This window comes from Trichomycterus rosablanca, chromosome 24 (assembly GCF_030014385.1).
Source record: "Trichomycterus rosablanca isolate fTriRos1 chromosome 24, fTriRos1.hap1, whole genome shotgun sequence".
Taxonomy (NCBI): Eukaryota; Metazoa; Chordata; class Actinopteri; order Siluriformes; family Trichomycteridae; genus Trichomycterus; species Trichomycterus rosablanca.
Genome location: NC_086011.1, coordinates 11,239,113 through 11,262,609, shown reverse-complemented (window position 1 = coordinate 11,262,609; position 23,497 = coordinate 11,239,113). Strand labels below are relative to the sequence as shown.

The following is a 23,497-nucleotide window of genomic DNA, read 5'->3' as shown; positions in this document are numbered from 1 at the left end:
TATGACAAAAAAAAAAAATCTATTTGATCCATTTAGATTAGACCCTGTATGATCAGAAACTGAAAGTATGTTGTTTCTCTTGTTTTTTACATTACCTTTTTGAAAATGTTACCAGACGTCAGCAATTAGAAGTCATCTTGGATGATTTAGTTGTTATTCAGAACTCTATATTTTATACTATCTTTTCATTCTAAAGAAGCAGCACCTTACAACCCACAAGCTTAAAACCTGAGTGTTCGGTTGAAAATCAGCCTGTATGTTTACCTAAATTTACTAAAATCATAATTTTTTTGTCTAGAGATTATGGCTGTTTTTTTTAATTCGCAAATTTAACCCCTTCAAATCCTCACATTATTTTAATAATATTTTTGTCTGAACTTGCATTGACAATTCTTAAGGCTTTTGGTGAAAAACTGAATCAGAGGCCACAGTGGGCACAAGTTTTAAATTTATTCTGGTTTGATTAATTTCTACTGCAACATGTAGATGGTAGGGTCAGGATTTGGCATAAGCAGCTTGGCATAAGCATGCTTTGTGTCAACAGTTTAGGCTATTTCTGTAATGTAATGGTGGGTTTCCTTAACACATGGTGTTCTCTTTAATAAAAATAATTAAACAATTATGTGATGCAGTCATTTTAGCATGACCCAATTAAGATTCTGATAGTTAAAACGGCCATTGGTTGACTTTCTGCGGCCTACCACTCTTGGAATATGCCATAATATAAAAGTATTATTGACTTATAATATTGATATTATTAGTTTCCCTGAAGTTTAAGAGATTAAGACTGGCACCTACCCATTATTATATACTATATAAACATACAAATGATTATGTGGAGGTAATATTTGTGTAATAAATGATATATTAATTGTGTGAAAACCTTAGACCTTTGGTTTTACCTTTTAATAAGTAAGTTAGTAAATAATAAAGTTAATGCAAACTGTGTGTTTTAGAGAAAAGAACTTTGTGGCCATGAAGGTGGTAAAGAGTGCAGAGCATTACACTGAAACAGCCCTAGACGAGATCAAGCTCCTGCTCGCGGTAAGCATCACCAGCACTGCTGCTATGGTGACCACTGTGATAAATAGCCAATTAGCGCTGGTCTGCGTCAGCTTATTTCTAGAATATTCCTCTCTGCACTTTAAAACTAATACAGTTTAATAGCCAGAGGTTTTTTTTACATCTTTAGAGGCTTAAGGATTGTGAGAGAAAACAATGTAGGTTTAAGCTGTGGTAAAAGGATGATGATTATACAGTGGGGAAAATAAGTATTTGATCCCCTGCTGATTTTGTAAGTTTACCCCCTTACAAAGACTTGAACAGTCTATAATTTTTATGGAAGGTTTATTTTAACAGAGAGAGACAGAATATCAACAAAAAATCCAGAAAAAAAACTTTAAATAAAGGTTATAAATTAATTTCTATTTAATTAAGGGAAATAAGTATTTGATCCCCTACCAACCAGCAAGAATTCTGACCCCCACAGACCGGTTATGTGCACATGAGGCACACAAATTAGTCCTGTCCCTGTATTAAAGACTCCTGTCACAGAATCAGTTTCTTCCGTTCAAATCTCTCGACCACCATGGGCAAGACCAAAGAGCTATCAAAGGACGTCAGGGACAAGATTGCAGACCTGCACAAGGCTGGAATGGGGTACAAGACCATCAGCAAGAAGCTTGGTGAGAAAGAGACCACTGTTGGCGCGATCATTCAAAAATGGAAGAAATACAAGATCACAGTTAATCGCCCTCGCTCTGGAGCTCCATGCAAGATCTCACCTGGTGGGGTAAGAATGATTCTGAGAAAGGTGAGGTCAGCCCAGAATTACACGGGAGGAGCTTGTCAATGATCTCAAGGGAGCTGGGAGCACAGTCACCAAGAAAACCAGTAGTAACACACTTCGCCGTAATGGATTGAGATCCTGCAGTGCCCGCAAAGTCCCTCTGCTCAAGAAGGCTCATGTACAGGCCCGTCTGAAGTTTGCCAATGAACACCTGAATGATTCAGAGAAAGCTTGGGAGAATGTGATATGGTCAGATGAGACCAAAATTGAGCTCTTTGGCATCAACTCCACTCGCCGTGTTTGGAGGCAGAGAAATGCCCAGTGGGGATGGTGTTCTTGGGGTCATATCCAGCATTTCTCTGTTCCCAGCTCCCTTGAGATCATTGACAAGCTCCTCTCGTGTAATCCTGGGCTGACCTCACCTTTCTCAGAATCATTCTTACCCCACAAGGCGAGATCTTGCATGGAGCTCCAGAGCGAAGGCGATTGACTGTGATCTTGTATTTCTTCCATTTTCAAATTATCGCGCCAACAGTGGTCTCTTTCTCACCAAGCTTCTTGCTGATGGTCTTGTAGCCCATTCCAGCCTTGTGCAGGTCTACAATCTTGTCCCTGACGTCCTTTGATAGCTCTTTGGTCTTGCCCATGGTGGTCGAGAGATTTGAACGGAAGAAACTGATTCTGTGACAGGTGTCTTTTATACAGGGACAGGACTAATTTGTGTGCCTCATGTGCACATAACCGGTCTGTGGGGGTCAGAATTCTTGCTGGTTGGTAGGGGATCAAATACTTATTTCCCTTAATTAAATAGAAATTAATTTATAACCTTTATTTAAAGTTTTTTTTCTGGATTTTTTGTTGATATTCTGTCTCTCTCTGTTAAAATAAACCTTCCATAAAAATTATAGACTGTTCAAGTCTTTGTAAGGGGGTAAACTTACAAAATCAGCAGGGGATCAAATACTTATTTTCCCCACTGTATTTAAATTGTTTATGACTGTCTAAAATGTGTGAACTCACTTTCTGTCTGTCTGATTTAGGTCCGAAACTCTGACCCAAATGACCCCTGCAGAGAAAAAGTAGTGCAGTTGCTGGACAACTTCAAGGTTTCAGGCATCAATGGCACACGTATCCTTTCACAGATATTTTTCTAGTTGCTTTGAGGAAATATTAAACTATATATTTGTGTTATTGTGCAATGAATCAAGAGCAATTGATAAAAAATACTGACGAAAGAGGTTATAGTCCAAACGGTATTACATTCTCAGAGTGCCCAGAGTTGTGTGTGTGTGTGTGTGTGTGTGTGTGTGTGTGTGTGTGAAGAATAATGGAGTGAAAATGGTTACATGTACAGTATTCTGATGGCCTTCAGGTAGAAGCTGTTCTTTAGCCTGCTGGTCCTGCATTGAATGCTGCAATGATGCCTGATATGGCAGTCTTGTGCGGAGTGTGGTCAGCAGTGATTTTTTTGTAGGTTTTTTTAGACACCGGCTGTGGTAGATGCCTTGTAAAGCTGGTAGTTTGTTACTGATGATGAACCCAGCTGCTCTCACAACTCTCTGGAAGGCCTTGCGGTCATGGAGAAGGAGAAAGTCAGTGTGCTCTCTATGGTGCACTTGTAGTTTATCAGGATTTTAGGCAGGAGGCCAAATTTCCTAAGTCTATGAAGGAAGCTGATGAGCAGACTTTACTATTGCCTTGATGTGTAAGGCCCAAACCATTAGTGAGATGCACTGCTTAACCACTGTGCAGTCATGGCCCTATGATAAAATAGGATAAAAATTTGTTGCAAAATAAATTAAAAAAAATATATTGCAAAAGCTTTACAACTGTTATTTAATTTAAAAAGAAAGAAATATAAAAAATGTGGCCCTGTGTAAAAAAAAGTCATTGTCGCCTTAGTTACTTAATCAGCCAATTTAATTGAGTACTTTCAGTCCTATTGACAGCAAAATCTGAGATATATCTCTTAGGTCTAGAAATGAATACAAACATATTTCTTACGGTCATGGAGAAAGCAGCCAGTCAGTATGCTCTCTATGTTGCCCTTGTAGTTTATCAGGATTTTAGGCAGGAGACCAAACTTCCTAAGCCTACGAAAGAAGCTGATGAGCAGACTTCACAACTGCGTTGATGTGTAAGATCCAGGTCTTTAGTGAGATGCAGCCTAGCAGTCCTAATTTGTTTCACAGCAGCCTTTCAAATGTACAAATGAACATGTGGTCATCCTCCTGGAGCTTCCTGTAGTCCACAATTATCTTTTTAGTTTTGCTGACCTTGAGACAGAGATTGCTGTCACTACACCATTCAGCTAACACTCTGATCTCATCCCTGTAGGTCATTTCATCACCATTTGTAATGGGGCCCATGATAGTGGTATCATCAGCAAACTTGAGGATGATGTTGGAGCTGTGCTTAGCAACACAGTTGTGTGTAGGAGTGCATGAGGGGGCTGAAAACACATGCATTTGAAGCTCCTGTGTTCAGTCAGTATTTCATGTACTGTGTCATCTTTTTAGTGTTGTTCATTTTCTCCTCCCTTTCTCTGTTTCCTTAACTGGTGCTTTCAGATGTGTGCATGGTGTTTGAAGTCCTTGGACATCATTTGCTAAAGTGGATTATTAAGTCGAACTACCAGGGGTTGCCCCTGATCTGTGTTAAAAGCATCATTCGTCAGGTACAGTGCCTATATACAGTGGGGCCAAAAAGTATTTAGTCAGCCACTGATTGTGCAAGTTCTCCTACTTAGAAAGATGAGAGAGGTCTGTAATTTTCATCATAGGTACATTTCAACTATGAGAGACAAAATGAGGAAAAAAAATCCAGGAAATCACATTGTAGGATTTTTAAAGAATTTATTTGTAAATTATGGTGGAAAATAAGTATTTGGTCAATAACAAAAGTTCAACTCAATACTTTGTAACATAACCTTTGTTGGCAATGACAGAGGTCAAACGTTTCCTGTAAGTCTTCACCAGGTTTGCACACACTGTAGCTGGTATTTTGGCCATTCCTCCATGCAGATCTCCTCTAGAGCAGTGATGTTTTGGGGCTGTCGCTGGGCAACACAGACTTTCAACTCCCTCCACAAATTTTCTATGGGGTTGAGGTCTGGAGACTCCAGGACCTTGAAATGCTTTTTACAGAGCCACTCCTTCGTTGCCCGAGCGGTGTGTTTGGAATCATTGTCATGCTGGAAGACCCAGCCACGTTCCATCTTCAATGCTCTCACTGATGGAAGGAGGTTTTGGCTTAAAATCTCACGATACATGGCCCCGTTCATTCTTCCCTTAACACGGATCAGTCGTCCTGTCCCCTTTGCAGAAAAACAGCCCCAAAGCATGATGTTTCCACCCCCATGCTTCACAGTAGGTATGGTGTTCTTGGGATGCAACTCAGCATTCTTCTTCCTCCAAACACGACGAGTTGAGTTTTTACCAAAAAGTTCAATTTTGGTTTCATCTGACCACATGATATTCTCCCAATCCTCTTCTGGATCATCCATATGCTCTCTGGCAAACTTCAGATGGGCCTGGACATGTACTGGCTTAAGCAGGGGGACACGCCTGGCACTGCAGGATTTGAGTCCCTGTCAGCGTAGTGTTGTACTGATGGTAGCCTTTGTTACTTTGGTCCCAGCTCTCTGCAGGTCATTCGTCAGGTCCCTCTGTGTAGTTCTGGGATTTTTGCTCACCGTTCTCATGATCATTTTGACCCCACGGGATGAGATCTTGCGTGGGGCCCCAGATTGAGGGAGATTATCAATGGTCTTGTATGTCTTCCATTTTCTTACAATTGCTCCCACAGTTGATTTATTCACACCAACCTATTTGCCTATTGTAGATTCACTCTTCCCAGCCTGGTGCAGGTCTACAATTTTCTTCCTGGTGTCCTTCGACAGCTCTTTGGTCTTGGCCATGGTTGAGTTTGGAGTCTGACTGTTTGAGGCTGTGGACAGGTGTCTTTTATACAGATAACAAGGTCAAACAGGTGCCATTAATACAGGTAACGAGTGGAGGACAGAAGAGCTTCTTAAAGAAGAAGTTACAGGTCTGTGAGAGCCAGAAATCTTGCTTGTTTGTGGGTGACCAAATACTTATTTTCCACCATAATTTACAAATAAATTCTTTAAAAAAACCTACAATGTGATTTCCTGGATTTTTTTTTTTCTCATTTTGTCTCTCATAGTTGAAGTGTACCTATGATGAAAATTACAGACCTCTCTCATCTTTCTAAGTAGGAGAACTTGCACAATCAGTGGCTGACTTTTTGGCCCCACTGTATTTACATTCATTATCATTCATGTTAGGATTTTGTGCAGCTATGCAAAAACAAACTATACTCTTAAGATATACCTTTAAAGTAAGGAATTATCTACCATAGGTTTTACAGGGTCTGGACTATCTGCACACCAAGTGTAAGATCATTCATACAGACATTAAGCCAGAGAATATTTTGATGAGCATTGATGAGTCATACATCAAGAAGCTGGCTTCCGAGGCATCTGAGTGGCAGAAATCTGGAGCTCCTCCACCATCTGGCTCTGCAGGTAAGTTCACAGTCTGGATATTTTAGGAATTGTTTTGCCAAATAAACAGGAAATTTGACTATGTACCAAGAAGATACAATGCCATGCACAAATTTGTCCTATCCTGATTTCTTTTGTTTAAATGTTGTTTTTGTTTATGTGGTACACTTAATTTCTTAAAACAAATTTGAGTGTACATTAAGGCAGATGCTTTTATCCACATCACCTTACATTTGTGACTGAATACAAATACTTGCAAGCAATCAATGGTTAAGGGCCTTGTTCAGGGGCCCACCAGTGGCAACTTGGTGGTGGATGTCAGTCAGAGATTTTCCAATCAGTAGTCCAATAGCTTAACCACTGTGCTGTCACTGCCCTGTGATAAAATAGGATAAAGATTTGTTGCAAAATAAATTTAAAAAATGATCGCAAAAGCTTTAAAACTATTACTTAATTTGAGGGCAAAAGAGTGGCCCTGTGTAAAAAAGTCATTGTCGCCTTAGTTACCTAATTCACCAATTAACCAGATTAAATTGAGCACCTGCAGTCCTATTGAAAGCAAAAGCTGAGATACATCTCTTAGGTCTAGAAAATATTACAAATGTATTTCTGAGTCTCTGGGACCCCATTGTCTCCAACTGGGGAAACCCTGGAACAATTATAAATCTTTTTAATATTTTGTCAACATCAAAATGTTTGTTTATTCATTGTCCAAAACACATTAATGGCTTTTGGAATAATAGGTGGTTTATGTAGCACAGGTACTTAAGTAACTAGTTAAGGATTATACATATCTTAAGCTGTGCTCTTGACCGGCCAGGTACCCAAAAAGGTACTCACTCTCTTCTCTCCTCCCACCAAAACTGGGTGGGGTGTAGGTTTGCGGCTGCCTTCTCCAGTAGTCCACAACTAGTTCCTTTGTTTTGTTTATGTTCAGTATGAGGCAGTTAGCCTGGCAACAGGTTAACAGCTTATCTCACTTAAGCCTGTAGGCCAGTCTTTGGGGAACTATAGTATTAAAAGTGGTCTCAGATAGTTCCCTTTGGTTTTGTATGGTTGAGGGTGGTGTGTAGGACATGATAGATGACATCCTCAGTAGAACCTGAGGCAAACTGAAGTGGGTCCATGGTGATTGTTGTCTTCATAACTACCGGTTGATAGTGGGACCACAAACTGAAATAGGGGCTCATTGAAGATAAAGGTAAACAAACAAGGTAGCTGATCAGCTGAGAAATGCTATCTAGGTCGGCCACTTTCCAGGTTCTTGTGCTTCAGAGCTCCTGAAACCTCTTCCTCCGAGATGCTGATTACACACCCATCATCTCTAACAGGGCTGCTTCTTTTTGCACAACTTGTTGACATGGCAGTGCTCGTGCATTTAGCCTCAAAGTCTCTGGATTCACCAATAGTCCTCAGTCCCTGCCACATGTCGGGAGTAATTCAGCTGAAAATGAGCTTTGTGTCAGAAAGATTTGTATACGTTCATGTCCTCCCATCATGAGCTCCGCGTTGTAAACAGCCATGCACGCACGAGTATTAAAGCAATAAGCCACGAGAGACCGTGCGTTACTGCGATTTTATCATGGGGAAGGTTGTAAAACGTCTTTCCCCGTGATAAAATCATAGCAGTAACGCACGGTCTCGAGTGGCTTATTGCTTATGGTCTTTTTTCTCGAGCTTATTGCTCGAGTGGCTTATTGCTTATCCCAAAGCATTCTTCCGCGACCCCAGGTAGTTCGTTAACAGTGTTGCTAGGCAACATGAGGGCGAACATAACATTCACTTTTTCTTTTCAGTGGCGTATTAATATGGAATGATGTGAGGTGGTCATAGGTGTGCGTTTATCGGGGATTTTACAACGGCTTCGAACGTGGCTCAGCCAATCAGATTTTAGGACCAGAACTATCTGTTTTATAAGGATGGTTTTATACTTTCCCTACTGTAACTGTAGCATGCTGGCAGAGCTAACTTTACACCCACAAACATCAGTGAAACTTGCCCAGGACATGTCCAAGTCAGTTTCATCAAGCGTGTTCTGTTACGTGAGTTCTGATAAGATTGACCTTCCCTGTACCACCCGCCTTTCTGCAACTTTATGTAAAAGCCTTGGTTTATATTCTAACATGAGGACCCTAGTTGCTCTTGAGACATGTTGGTTAAAGAGCTGCCTGCATAAAAGGTGACTGATTAATGGATAGTTGTCCTGGACTCTCCATATGCTATACTGCTTTCTTTGAGACCCTGTCTCTGGCTGGTGAAAAGAAGCAGTTGGCAACTGTGTTTGAGGGGGTGTGTGAAAGTCTGCGGTCCCTGTCAATCATAGTGGTGGTCTGCATTGGCAGAGGAAATAACAGTTGTGGGAATTAGATATGACTAATGTTTATTCTTTTTTTTTCCATTAAATAAATAAATAAATGAAATATAAAGAAATATGCAGGAGTAATTTTAACTGCAGGATAATTAGCACTTGCATACTTTTGATTATTGCTAAATATTATTTTTTATGTACTTTTCCAAATCCTATGTATTTTAATGTATTTTTTAAATGTATTTTATGTATTTTCCCCAAATTCTATGTAATTTTATGTTTTTTTTCCCCAAATCCTAAATTTCAAATCCACCTTTAGTCTTCTTTGTAAAACTTTATTTTAATTGGGCCATTGGCAGCTCTGCCTTTGAAGTTGGCCCAGTCTCTCTCTCTATATGCCAATCACTGTAGCCGCATGTGGTTTGTCTTGATTCTGTTGTATTTTTTTTAAAGTGTTTAAACGTGTTTGCTCTCATTTCACAGTATGCACAGCTCCAGTCCCCAAACAGGTATGATCTGTTATTTATGTATTCATTAATTTAATTCCATAATTAACTTAACAGGATAACCACTGTCATTTATTTTAAGTGTATTTAAGTATGGTTTAATGTTTTTTTCCACTGACAAGATGTACTGTAGATGCTAGTGTCTAGTTTTAAAAGCATTGTTTCACAGCAGCCTTTCAAATGTACAAGGACATGTGGTTTTGTTAAGAAATTTGAAATGAATTGGATTAACTTTTTTGGATTAAATTTGGATTAGCTATTTTGAAGAATAATAAATTGCGCTTTTTAGCTATAGCTCCAGTCATGTTTTAATGATATCCAGCCATGAAAAGTGTACTGTTTATTCAGTTTCCACAGGTTTTCCATACAAACCCCATTTCTGGCAAAGTTGGGAGATTTTTGTATATGCAATAAAAACAGGATTTGCTAATTCTCTTGAATATTTATTGAACTGACAAAAATACAAAAGTTAAGTTTCCCTGCAGATCAGCTTAATTATATTTTGTTAATGTAAACAAAGTTAGAATTGCCTCAAACACCTTCAAAAAGTTGGGACAAATGCATGTTTACCACTATGTTACATCACTTTTACTGTTAATTACACTTTTTAATTTTTAGTTTACTAACTTGCAATTTTGCAAGTAAATAGTATGTCCAAATCTTAAATCTTGCTTGATTTAAGATGTAACTTTCTCAATAGTCTGTGGTTGCAATTTTTTAATTTTCCACTTCATGACATGTTTCTTCAATAGCAGACAGGTCCTGACAGCCGTCAGGCCAGCCAAGCACACATACTCTGTGTCTACAAAGCTATGCTGTTGTAGCATGTGAAGGATGAGGCCTGGAATTGTCTTAATGAAAAAAACTCGACTTCCAGGATAAAGACATTCTCTTGGTGGCAGCAAAATCCCAATATATGGCTCTGCATCAGTGTTACCCTAGCAGTATGCCACTTAGCAAATACAACCCCTGGCAAAAATTATGGAATCACCACTCTTGGAAGATGTTCTGTCAATTGTTTAATTTTGTAGAAAAAAAAAAAATCACAGACATGCCACAAAACTATCATTTTTCAAAATGTCAACCTTCTGGCATTAAGAAACAATAAAAAAAAAGAAACAAATATAATAGTTGTGGTCAGTCACAATTGCTTTTTTTAGATCAAGTAGAGGAAAAAAATATGGAATCACTCAAATCTGAGGAAAAAATTATGGAATCACTCTGTAATTTGCAGTTTAAAAACAAAACATCTGCAGCAGATTAGATTTGCTAATTATTCTTCAGTTTAAAAAGAGTGCTTACACCTCGGAGAGCTGTTGCACAAAGCAGATTGTCATGAAACATGGTTCCAACACAAGATATGTCAGTTGAAACAAATGAGAGGATTATAAAAGTCCTTCAAGAAGATAAATCATTGTGGAATGTCGCAAAAGATGTTGGTTGTTCCCAGTAAGCTGTGTTTAAAATCTGGACCAAGTACAAACAAAATGGGAAGGTTGTAAAAGGGAAGCATACTGGTAGACCAAGTAAGACATCAAAGCATCAAGATAGAAAACTTAAAGCAATATGTCTTGAAAACAGAAAATGCACAACAAAACAAATGAGAAACAAGTGGCCGGAAAGAGTCAATGTCTGTGACTGAACTGTAAGAAATCACCTAAAAGAAATGGGATTTACATACAGAAAAGCCAAACAAAAGCCATCATTAACACCTAAAAAGAAAAGAACAAGGTTAAAGTAGGCTAAAGAAAAGCAATCGTGGACTGTGGGTGACTGGATAAAAGTGATCTTCAGTGATGAATCGCGAATCTGCATTGGGCAAGGTGATGATGCTGGAACTTTTGTTTGGTGTCTGTCCAATGAAATTTATGAAGATAACTGCCTAAAGAAAACATGTTAATTTCCACAGTTGTTGATGATATGGGCCTGCATGTCGGGTAAAGGCACAGGGGAGATGGTCTTCAATAAATGCCAAAGTCCACATTGAAATTTTGGACGCTTTTCTTATTCCATCAGTTGAAAGGATGTTTGGTGATGATGACTTCATTTTTCAAGATGATAATGCATCTTGCCATAGGGCAAAGGACGTGAAAACTTTCCTTCAAGAAAACATATAATGTCAATGGCATGGCCTGCAAATAGTCCGGATCTCAATCCATTTGAAAATCTCTGGTGGAAATTGAAGAAAATGGTCAATGACAAGGTTCCAACCTGCAAAGCTGATCTGGCAACAGCAAGAGACAGTTGAAGGCAGATTGATGAAGAATACTGTTTGTCATTAGTTAACTCCATGCCTCAGAGAGTTTAAACCATTATAAAAGCCAGAGGTGGTGCAACAAAGTAATAATGGTGCAGTGTTTTCTAATGATTCCATAATTTTTTCCTCAGATTTGAGTGATTCCATATTTTTTTCCTCTACTTGATCTAAAAAAAAGCAATTGTGACTGACCACAACTATTATATTTGTTTCTTTTTTTATTGTTTCTTAATGCCAGAGGGTTGACAGTTTGAGAAATGATAGTTTTGTGGCATGTTTGTGATTTATTTTTTTTCTACAAAATTAAACAATTGACAGAACATCTTCCAAGAGTGGTGATTCCATAATTTTTGCCAGGGGTTGTATGCCAGTCACCCAGACTGTGGGCATTGACTTACCCCCAAACTGTGAAGCATGTTGGGTTTTGCAACTTTTGCTGTTAAAAGTCTTAATGGTCTTTTATCCGGAGAATTTGACAATGAAACATTTCCTGAAACATTAGCTGAAATGTAGACTCGTCTGACCACAGCACATGTTACCACTGTCTTTTGGTCCTTCTAAGATGAGCTTGGGCCCAGGGAAGTTGTTGGTTTTCCTGCATAGTATATGGCTGTCTCTTTGCATGATAGAATTTTGCATTTCTTGAATGCTGCATTTCTTGATGCAGCAGTGGACTGTGTTATGTCACATTGTTTTTCTTAAGTACTACCAACCCAGTGTGAATATATTTATTACACTAACATCATGATGTCATACAATGTTGTTTGAGTGCTTGAAGTTCAAACACGTTTAACAGTAGTTTCTGCCCTTGCCCTGCATGGACTAATTTCTGAATGTCTTAAATCTTTTTACAACTCTATGGTAAATGATAAAGACCTACATTCAATTTTGCATTGAGAAATATTTTTTTTGTACTTTGTTACTTTGTCAGTGTCACAAATTGTCAATAAGTGGTGAGACTTGGGACAGTTTAATGTTTTTTTTTTTTACTTGCCACTGCCACTTGACACTGACAAGTTGTAGTTGCTAGTGTCTTTGCTCACAGATCATATTTTACAAAATGCCATAACTTCTGTAAATGAGGTTTGTAGTATTAGTAAGCAACCCCCCTCTAATTAATAAAAATAATTTAACCACAAAAGATAACAATCGGTTGTAGTTGGCAGTAAAAAAAGATTGTTTTACCCTGTTATTTGAAGAGTGAAAGCAAATAAATTCAGAGTAATTTTGCCCTCCCCAAACAATTTTCAAGTGCAAAGACAGAAAACATAGCACTTGGGCTTCAAACTCAGTCCTGGACTTTTGTGTATGTACAGATAAAGTCATAGGTAAAGTCATTATTTTTATTTTTTTCCTTAGACAAAGATGTCTAAGAACAAAAAGAAAAAGATGAAGAAAAAAATGAAGCGACAGGCTGATCTATTGGAAAAACGTATTCCAGACATTGAGGGGCTGGAGAGATTAAACAAAGAAGATGTGGATGATGAGGATGAAGAAACAGAAACCCCTGAAAGCATTTTGTCCAACAGTCAAACTCTGCATGAAATTACAACTGAGGCCACATTGGGTGAGAAAGTCTTTCATGTGGTAATTAAATGTTTTCCACAGGACAACATGTAAAAACATGTAAAAATAGATATAAATACACTGCCTGGCCAAAAAAAAGGTCACCACCTGGATTTAACTAAGCAAATAGGTAAGAGCCTCCCATTGGATAATTACTGCATGGGTGATTGTTTCAGCTGGCAACAAGTTATTTAACCCTAACTGATGCAGTGAGTAGCTTCTCATTTGTTAAACAACTATGTCGAAAGACACATCCTGTGGTCATGGAAAAGAGGTTAATCTGTTTCAGAAGGGTCAAATTGGCATGCATCAAGCTGAGAAAACATCTAAGGAGATTGCTGAAACTACTAAAATCGTGTTAAGAACTGTCCAATGCATTATTAAAAAGTGGAAGGACAGTGGAGAAACATATTCGAGGAAGGAATGTGGTCGGAAAAAAATCTAAGCGATCACTTAAACGTTTGGTGAAATGGTAGAAAAACTACAGTAGAACTCAGGGATATGTTTAATAGTGAAAGTAAGAGCATTTCCACATGCACAATGAGAAGGAAACTCAAGGGATTGGGACTAAACAGCTGTGTAAGCCTTAAGAAAACCAATTGTCAGTGAGGCTAACCGGCAAAAACGGCTTCAATTTGCTAGGGAGCATAAAGATTGGACTCTGGAGCAATGGAAGAAGGTCATGTGGTCTGATGAGTGATGGAACCCTGTTCCAGAGTGATGGGCGCATCAGGGTAAGAAGAGAGGTGGCTGAAGTGATGCACCCATCATGCCTAGTGCCTACCGTACAAGCCTGTGGGGGCAGTGCTATGATCTGGGGTTGCTGCAGTTGGTCAGGTCTAGGTTCAGCAACGTTATGTGCCTAAAGAATGAGGTCAGCTGACTACCTGAATATACTGAACGACCAGGTTATTCCATCAATGGATTTTTTCTTCCCTGATGGCACGGGCATATTCCAAGATGACAATGCCAGGATTCATCGGGCTCAAATTGTGAAAGAGTGGTTCAGGGAGCATGAGACATCATTTTCACACATGGATTGGCCACCACAGAGTCCAGACCTGAACCCCATTGAGAATCTTGGGATGTGCTGAAGAAGACTTTGCGCAGTGTCCAAATCTCCCATCATCAATACAAGATCTTGGGGAAAATTAATGCAACCCTGGACAGAAATAAATGTTGGGACATTGCAGAAGCTTGTGGAAACATTGCCACAGCGAATGCGTGCCATAATCAAAGCTAAAGGCAGTCCAACGAAATATTAGTGTGTGACCTTTTTTTTGGCCAGGAAGTGTATATACAGTACACTGATCAGCCATAACATTAAAACCACCTCCTTGTTTCTACGCTTACTGTCCATTTAATCAGCTTCACTTACAATACTTTGTAGTTCTACAATTACTGACTGTAGTCCATCTGTTTCTCTGCATGCTTTGTTAGCCCCCTTTTATGCTGTTCTTCAGTGGTCAGGACCCCCACAGGACCACCACAGAGCAGGTATTATTTGGGTGGTGGATCATTCTCAGCACTGCAGTGACACTGCACTGTCACTGCTGGACTGAGAATAGTCCACCAACCAAAAACATACAGCCAACAGCGCCCATTGGGCAGCGTCCTGTGACCACTGATGAAGGTCTAGAAGATGACTAACTCAAACAGCAGCAGTAGATGAGCGATCGTCTCTGACTTTACATCTACAAGGTGGACCAACTAGGTAGGAGTGTCTAATAGAGTGGACAGTGAGTGGACACTGTATGTAAAAACTCCATCAGCGCTGCTGTGTCACTGCAGTGCTGAGAATGATCCACCACCCAAATAATACCTACTCTGTAGTGGTCCTGTGGGGGTTCCTGACCATTGAAGAACAGGGTGAAAGCAGGTTAACAAAGAATGCAGAGAAACAGATGGACTACAGTCAGTAATTGTAGAACTACAAAGTGCTTCTATATGGTGAGTGGAGCTGATAAAATGGACAGTGAGTGTAGAAACAAGAAGGTGGTTTTAATGTTATGTTTTTAGAATAAAACTGTAAACTTTTATATTTATCTTTAATGACTTATCTTGTTAGAACATGTAGACCTGGACAGCCTTGATTTTGCAGAGCAGTTTACTTGTTATCACTAAGCACTCTCATTTGTGTTTGAGAAAACAGTATATTTTAAATAGCCCTGTTAAATCTAAAAATCACAAAAAACATCTTTTAGCAATGTAATGTGGCTTGAAGGTCTCAACAAGCAGCATACTACACCATGACCAAAAGGGATAAGAACCTATTAAAAAAATACAAGTGGTTCAGTGGGTAAGTGGTTAAAATGTATTACTCTGAAAGGGTAATTTTTTTTAATTTTTTTTTTAATTTAGCACGTCCAATTTCGTCCCATCTATCATCCTCTCATTAGTGGATCTTCCTTTTAAGGATTCTCCACAGGTTCTCAATAGGAATGAGGTCAGAAGATGATGGTCAAGTCAAGTCAACTTTATTTATATAGCGCATTTTAAAACAGACATTGTCTCAAAGCAACTTTACAAAATCCAGGACCAACAGATACAAAAACCCCTGTTGAGCAAGCCGAGGGCGACTGTGGCAAGGAAAAACTCCCTGAAAATTACAGGAAGAAACCTTGAGAGGAACCAGGCTCAGCAGGGCCCATCCTTCTTGGGTGGTCTGGAGGATACTTTAAATAAATGCACGATTTACACAAAGCATACAAACACAGAATTAAATTATCTAAAAGTTATAACTGGTAATAAATAGATAAATAATAATAGAGTTGTTATTCGCTCTAGTCTTCAATAAAGTCTGTAGTGATTTCTTGTCATTCTTGGTGCAATTACTCCAGACCCGTCACATCCGGCAGGAGCAGCATCGTTGTCACTGCAGTCTCGACTTTAATCCTTAACCTCGGCGGGTTAACAGGTTTCCATCAGAATGCCTTTGGAGTAAAACAACAAAGAATGTAGTTAATAATGTACAATGCTAGTTGAGTAAAACAGTTTTACAGAGAGTTTTAGACTCCGGCAGCCCTAATTATTACAGCATAACTAAAAGGGAGAGCAAGCAGGTAACAAGGTCATGAAGGCTTTCATAGGACATCAGCGCCCACCTCTCCTACCCAAACCGGAGTGATCGGACAAGAGAGGCAGAACGACAGCAACCCAACATCCCTGATCACCACAAGTTTCTATGACCAAGAACCCCCAAGCTCTGCGCCTTTGTCTATACTAATCAAAAGCCTGAGAAAATGAATATGTTTTCAGTCTAGACTTAAACATTGAGACTGTGTCCGAATCCCGAACAGAGGCAGGAAGATTATTCCAAAGTTGTGGAGCTTTGTAAGAAAATGCTCTTCCACCAGCTGTGGTCTTTTTAATTTTAGGAACTATAAGTAACCCTGCATCTTGTGAACGAAGCGCTGGGTTGTAGTGATTAATAAGCTCACTCAGATGCTGTGGAGCCAGACCATGTAGCGCTTTATAGGTTAGTAAAAGTATTTTGTAATCAATGCGGTATTTAACTGGCAGCCAGTGTAGAGATGATAGAACAGGAGTAATATGATCAATTTTTTTGTTCTAGTTAGCACTCGAGCTGCTGCATTTTGAACTAACTGCAGTTTGTTTATGGATCTACCAGAGCATCCAGTTAGAAGAGCATTACAATAATCTAACCGAGAAGTTATAAACGCATGTATCAGTTTTTTGGCGTCATTAACAGATAGTATATTTCTTATTTTAGAAATATTACGCAAATGATAGAAAGCAACTCTAGTAATATTATTAACGTGTGTATCAAAGGAGAGATCTGAATCTATTGTGATACCCAAGTTTTTTACATCTGGGCTGGGAGTAACAGAGAAATTGTTTAGGTTTAGCACCAGGTTAGACAACTTGTCTCTTGCAGCTTTAGAGCCTAGAGTTTTATCTGAATTAAGTAAAAGAAAATTACACGACATCCAGTTTTTTATGTCGTTTACACAATCTTCTGTCTTACTGATTGTGTCAGTATCATTTGGTTTGGCTAATATATACAGCTGTGTGTCATCTGCATAGCAGTGAAATTTTATGCCATGTTTATGAATAATTTCACCTAGTGGAAGCATATACAGTATAAAAAATAGCGGTCCCAGTATTGACCCCTGTGGAACACCACACTTTACTTTTGTAGTTTCCAAGCATTTATTATTTACATAAACAAATTGCGAGCGGTCAGTCAGATATGATTGAAACCAAGAGAGTGCGAGTCCTTTAACACCAACTGTATTTTCTAGCCTCTCCAGTAAAATGTTATGATCGACCGTATCAAACGCTGCACTAAGATCTAATAGAACAAGAAAAGAGACACATCCATTATCAGAAGACATTAACAACTCGTTAACTACTCTAATTAATGCGGTTTCGGTACTATGGTTGGGTCTAAATCCTGATTGAAATTTTTCATGAATACAATTTTCATTCAAATAAGAACATAATTGTTTGGAAACGACTTTTTCTAATATCTTAGAGACAAAAGGAAGGTTTGAAATTGGCCTATAATTAGATAAAACATGTGGATCAAGATTAGGTTTTTTAATCAGGGGTTTAATAACGGCACTTTTAAACAGTTTAGGTACATACCCAAGGCTAAGGGATGCATTGATTAATGTAAGCAGGGGCTCTACAATAGCTGGGAGTAAATCTTTAAGTAAACGAGTTGGAACAGGATCGAGTATACACGATGATGACTTCGATGATTTAATCAACACAGTTAGTTCATTTTGGGAGATTGGATTAAAGGAATTTAGTTGGATTAACTCGTTACTATTATCACCATTGCTGCTCAGAGTGAGTCCATACTTAACATTGGCAAGTGACACACTTTGACTCTGAAGTCGTATTTTTTCTATCTTGTCATTAAAGAATTTTAAAAAATCATCGCTGGTACAGTCGGGTGGTATATTAGATTCGGTTTCATTGACGTTTTTAGTTAATTTGGACACTGTCTCGAAAAGGAATCTAGGATTGTTTTTATTTTTCTCTATTAGGGACGAATAATATAAAGATTTAGCTTTTATAAGGGCATGTTTATACTCAGTTAGAGTTTATACTCATCTTTCCAAGTAATCTTATACACTTCCAGTGTAGTGTGACGCCACTTGCGTTCTAATTTCCGTGCTGCTTGTTTAAGTGCGCATGTGTGGTCATTGTACCAAGGAGCAAGTTTTTTCTCCCTAATCAGTTTAGTTTTGAGTGGGGCTACGTTATCTAAGGTTGTGCGCAATACGGTCTCTAGGTTTTGAGTTGCCTGATCTAGTTCTTTAGGTTCTGATGCTGATATATTTGGTAATTCTGGAAGGCAGTTTATGAATGCTGCTGCATTTGCAGATGTAATAGTGCGCTTACATTTAAAACGATGTGGTTGCTGTATATTATTGGACAGGGACACTTCATAAATTAGTAGGAAGTGATCAGAAATTAAGTCATTCTGTGGTACGATTACCAGGTTGTCTATGTTCATACCATAAGTAAGTATTAAATCTAAGGTTTACAGCGGTGATTGGGTCCTGTTACATTTTGGGTGATGCCTAAGGATTCTAAAATAGAATCAAACGCAATTTTGAGTGGATTACACTTATCCTCATAATGAATATTAAAGTCACCAACAATTAAAGCTTTTTTAGTTGATAAGACTAATTTAGAAAGAAAATCGGCAAATTCGTTAAGAAATTCTGAGTAAGGACCAGGGGGTCGATAAACAGTAACCAGCTTAAACATACTAGTTTTATCAGATGAACATTTATTGGTTATGTCAGAGATAAGAACTTCAAACGAGTTTGTTATGGGAGATGATTTTACAGTAAGACCTATGTCTTTATCATAAATTGTGGCTATTCCTCCACCACGACCGCTAAGATGTGGCTTATGTTCATAACTGTAACCCGGAGGAGATGCTTCATTTAAACCTAGATACTCATCGGGTCTAGCCCAGGTCTCGGTTAAACAAAGTGCACTAAGACTATTATCTGTAATTATTTCATTTACAATTACTGTTTTACATGCAAGTGATCTGATGTTTAGAAGTCCTAACTTTAGTTTAGCCCTACTATGGTTTTCATGATGCTCATTTAGATTAATTTTAATTAAGTTATTATGACATACTTTTTGATTTAGTTTTGGCTTACACCTGCCACGGTAAACAGACACAGTCTCAATGGTTTGTGACCTAAGGATTCCGGGTGACGTCCGATTGCGACTCGCAGACAGTCGGTTAGGCCTGTTTGTCTGCTGCCTGGTCTTGGCTCTGGATAGTCATTTAACACTATCTGCCGCTACACTAACGCGGTGGTAAAGCCTGTCACCTATGCTGCAAGAAATGCGAGCAGCACCCTCCCACGTGGGGTGGACACCATCCTGCTTCAAAAAACCAGGCCTTCCCTCAAAAGTGGACCAGTTATCTACAAAATCAATGCAGTTTTCTGAGCACCATTTAGACATCCAGCCGTTCAGCGACAATAACCTGCTGTAGGTTTCGCCACTGGGTCGAATCGGTAAGGGGCCAGAGCACACTACTGCCTCGGACATCGACCTAGCTAACTCACACACCTCTTTAACATTATTCTTAGTAACCTCAGACTGCCGCAAATGAACATCATTAGTGCCGACGTGGATAACAATCTTTGAATCTTCGAAAATCTACGATTAGCATTAGCCAACACTTTCAGATTTGCTCTGATGTCAGGTGCCCTGGCCCCCGGAATATAAGTGACTATGGTCGCTGGTGTCTCTATGGGGGTTGCAATGCGCACGTGTTGGAGCTGAGAATCTCCTATAACCAGAGCACTTACGTTAACAGGCTTCTCAGCGGGTGGCTCACTGAGTGGGGAAAACCTGTTGGACACGTGCAACTGAGATGGTCGGTGCTTTGCCCTACGACTATGTCGCCGAGAGGTCACCCAGTCGCCCCGCTGTGAGGGCTCTAATGCCGGAGTCTGAGGTTCTGTACCTGAACTGCTGGCATTCGGGACTGCTACAGCTGAATCTAAGCACTCACTACTAGTAGTCTGTTCTAACGCCCGAATGCGCCCTTCTAACACTGAAATCTTCTCCGTCAGACTAACAACTAATCTACACTTATCACATATAAAGTTATCACTAAACACGGAGATGGAATAACTGAACATGTTGCACTCGGCACTGGGATATAAAGCTCCTGCTGGGGCCATTATAATAATAGAGAAATGTGCTGGTAGTCACAGAAAAACGGCTTTAATTCCGGACGAAACAGGCGATGATGAGCTGGAATATAAAAACCAACAACCAAACAACACAAACGCGCTTCGTTCGGATAAAACGGCTGTAATTCTAAAGGAAAACGGTGTTTATGCACTGGTGTACAAAATAAAATAAACAGAACGTGGTTCCTACGAACAGAAAACGGTTTTAACTCCCCACAAAACAAAAGGTGTTTAAGCGCTGAACTACAAAAACAAAAAAAAAACACAAACGCGCTTTGTTTCCGACAAAACCGGCTGTAATTCTAAAGGAAAACGGTGTTTATGCGCTGGTGTACAAAACAAATAAACAGAACGCGGTTCCTAAGGACGGAAAACGGCTTTAACTCTCCACAAAGCAAATATGTTTAAGCGCTAAAATACAGAAACATCCAAACACAAACGTGCTTCGTGCGGACAGAAAGCGGTTTTAATTCTGGATGAATAAGATGTTTATTCGCTGAATTACAAAACAAACAAACTAAAACCGGCTTCGTTCGGATGCCGGTAGCAGAAGTTTTCACAAGCACGGATTTACGTTAGTAAACACAAGCGTAAACACAAGCGCTTTTTTACGATAGACAAAATAACACTCTATATCAACTATGCGCGAAAGATTAACGTTTAAAACATACGTATATAAAAAGTTATTTAGCTAATGGCTACAAACAAACAAACAACTAGGCTACAGTCTCAGCGTGCGGACCACCGGACCACCGGACCACCATGGTGGCCAAACCATGATTTGTATTGTCTTGCATGAAAAAATATTTTATTTCAGAAGGCACAATTTATGCCATGGCAGAAAATGCTCAGTTAGGAACTGAGTTATTTCACTTTCCAATATTCCGGCCCAAATTCACCACTTCCTTGCTGACGTTGCAGTCTTGTGGAAACACCAAGCCATTCACGAGCCATCCAGAGCTCTATCCATCAGGACTATCCATTGTAGCACGACATTCATCGATGAATAAAACTGTTTGAAAATGAGTCTTTATCAATTTCTGAGCCCACTGCAAACGCTTTGGTTAGGGGTGGTTGTTTATGCACAACTGCCAGCCTGTGGGGAATCCTTCATCAAGAGGTTCGTGACACTCCGGAGACACCATCAGCTTCAAATACATGTTTGCTGCTCATCAGTGGCATTTTTACAGCTGCCCTTTTAATAAGAATAATTGGTTTTACAGAAGCTTTTCTTAGTAATCCTTTATCAGACCGTATTTGTATGTGCTGTGAATCACTCGCATATGTTTTCACAGTTCGATGATCTCTCCTGAATTTTCGTTAAAAATATCAATTGTTTTCATGCCTTTTGCAAGACATTGAACTATTTCCCGCTTTTGATCTTCAGAAAGGTCTTTCTTCCTCCCCATATTGTATAACTGTGACTTGCTTAATAATGTTGAACAGTCTCTTTAAGTAACTTTACCTTTAACCAAGATCACCTGGCAATCTAATTAACAAACCTGTCTGAAATTGATACCAGACATCTTAAAAGGTATGAGAAATTTTCAATAACTAAAACCTAAATGCTTTTAACCAAAAAAGTAAAACCCAATTTCTATTAATATTTCATCTAATAATAATTTGGAACGCAGTGTATACATATTTTTTTCCTAGGCAGAGGCAAATATTTTATTTAAAAAGTTTTGTATTTCATGCAGTTTATTATGCCATGTACCCCAGTAAGGTCCCTAGGGCCTTTTGGGGAGAAAAAAAACCAGGCCCTCCCATCATACATAGTGTGCTTCATGTTCTTTTCAGTGTGTTTTTTTTTTTTTTTTCTTTTTTTCTTTTTCAAACAGCATTGTCCACAGCAAACTCATCTAACCATGCCTTTATGGAACTTGCTTTGTGCACTGGTGCACAGTCATGCTTCTACAAAAAAGGCCTTTAACAAACTTTTCCCACCAAGTTGGAAGCATCCAACTGTCGGAAATATCTTGGTATGCAGAAAGCATTTCAACATTTCAAACTTGAGAATCTGGTGGGCTAGCCAGTGGTGGGCTAGCGTGTTTTACTGCTGCACCACCCGAGCGCCTCAGTAAAGGAAAGGCTCGATGCTTTCTGCATACCAAGATATTTCCGCATGTTACCACTGCTCCAGAGTTCAGTGATGGCATGCTTAACAACACTCAATGCAATGTCTGACATTATGCTTGGTGATTTAAGGCTTGCATGCAGCTCCTTGGCCATGGAAACTCATGCCATGAAGCTTCTGTCACAGTTTTTGTGCTGATGTTAATGTCAGAGGAGGATTGGAACTTACTCAGTCAGCAGAGCATTGGTGATTTTTATGCGCTTCAGCACGCTGCGACCCTGCTTTGTAACTTTATGTTGTCTGTCACTTTGTGGCTGAATTGCTGTGGTTCCTAAACACTTTCACCTTTTATTAATACCACTCACACTTGATCATGAAATATTAAAAGGGAAAACAATAATGAACTGCCATGTTGCAATGGTGGCATCCTACAACCCCAATTCCAATGAAGTTGGGACGTTGTGTAAAACATAAATAAAAACAGAATACAATGATTTGCAAATCCTTTTCAACCCATATTCAATTGAATACACTACAAAGACAATATATTTAATGTTCAAACGGATAAACTTTATTATAAACATTTTGAATTTGATGCCTGCGACACGTTCCAAAAAAGTTGGGACAGTGGCAACAAAAGACTGAGAAAGTTGAGGAATGCTCAACAAACACCTGTTTGGAACATTCCACAGGTGAACAGATTAATTGGAAACAGGTGAGTGTCATGATTGGGTATAAAGGGAGCATCCCCGAAAGGCTCAGTCGTTCACAAGCAAGAATGGGGTGAGGTTCACCACTTTGTGAACAACTGTGTGAGCACTGCATTAAAAACCGACATCATTCTGTAACGGATATTACCACATGGGCTCAGGAACACTTCAGAAAACCATTGTCAGTGAACACAGTTCGTCGCACCATCTACAAGTGCAAGTTAAAACTCTACCATGCAAAGCGAAAGCCATATATCAACAACACCCAGAAACGCCGCCGGCTTCTCTGGGCCCGAGCTCATCTGAGATGGACTGACGCAAAGTGGAAAAGTGTCCTGTGGTCTGACGAGTCCACATTTCAAATTGTTTTTGGAAATCATGGACGTCGTGTCCTCCGGGCCAAAGAGGAAAAGGACTGTCCGGATTGTTGTCAGCGCAAAGTTCAAAAGCCAGCATCTCTGATGGTATGGGGGTGTGTTTGTGCCCATGGCATGGGTAACTTGCACATCTGTGAAGGCACCATTAATGCTGAAAGGTACATACAGGTT

The 23,497-nt window shown here is 39.3% G+C and overlaps 1 protein-coding gene across 6 annotated transcripts in view; it reads left to right on the top strand.

Moving 5' to 3' along the window:
- The window catches only part of srpk1b (SRSF protein kinase 1b), a 96,087-nt gene that overhangs the window by 60,533 nt on the left and 12,057 nt on the right, over positions 1-23,497 (top strand). For all 6 annotated transcript variants that reach the window (XM_062986605.1, XM_062986604.1, XM_062986600.1 and 3 more), the window contains 6 exons: positions 957-1,044; positions 2,830-2,917; positions 4,360-4,466; positions 6,173-6,338; positions 9,109-9,134; positions 12,748-12,955. In XM_062986605.1, coding sequence (XP_062842675.1) covers positions 957-1,044; positions 2,830-2,917; positions 4,360-4,466; positions 6,173-6,338; positions 9,109-9,134; positions 12,748-12,955 — 683 coding nt within the window. The remainder of the gene's footprint in view (positions 1-956; positions 1,045-2,829; positions 2,918-4,359; positions 4,467-6,172; positions 6,339-9,108; positions 9,135-12,747; positions 12,956-23,497) is intronic.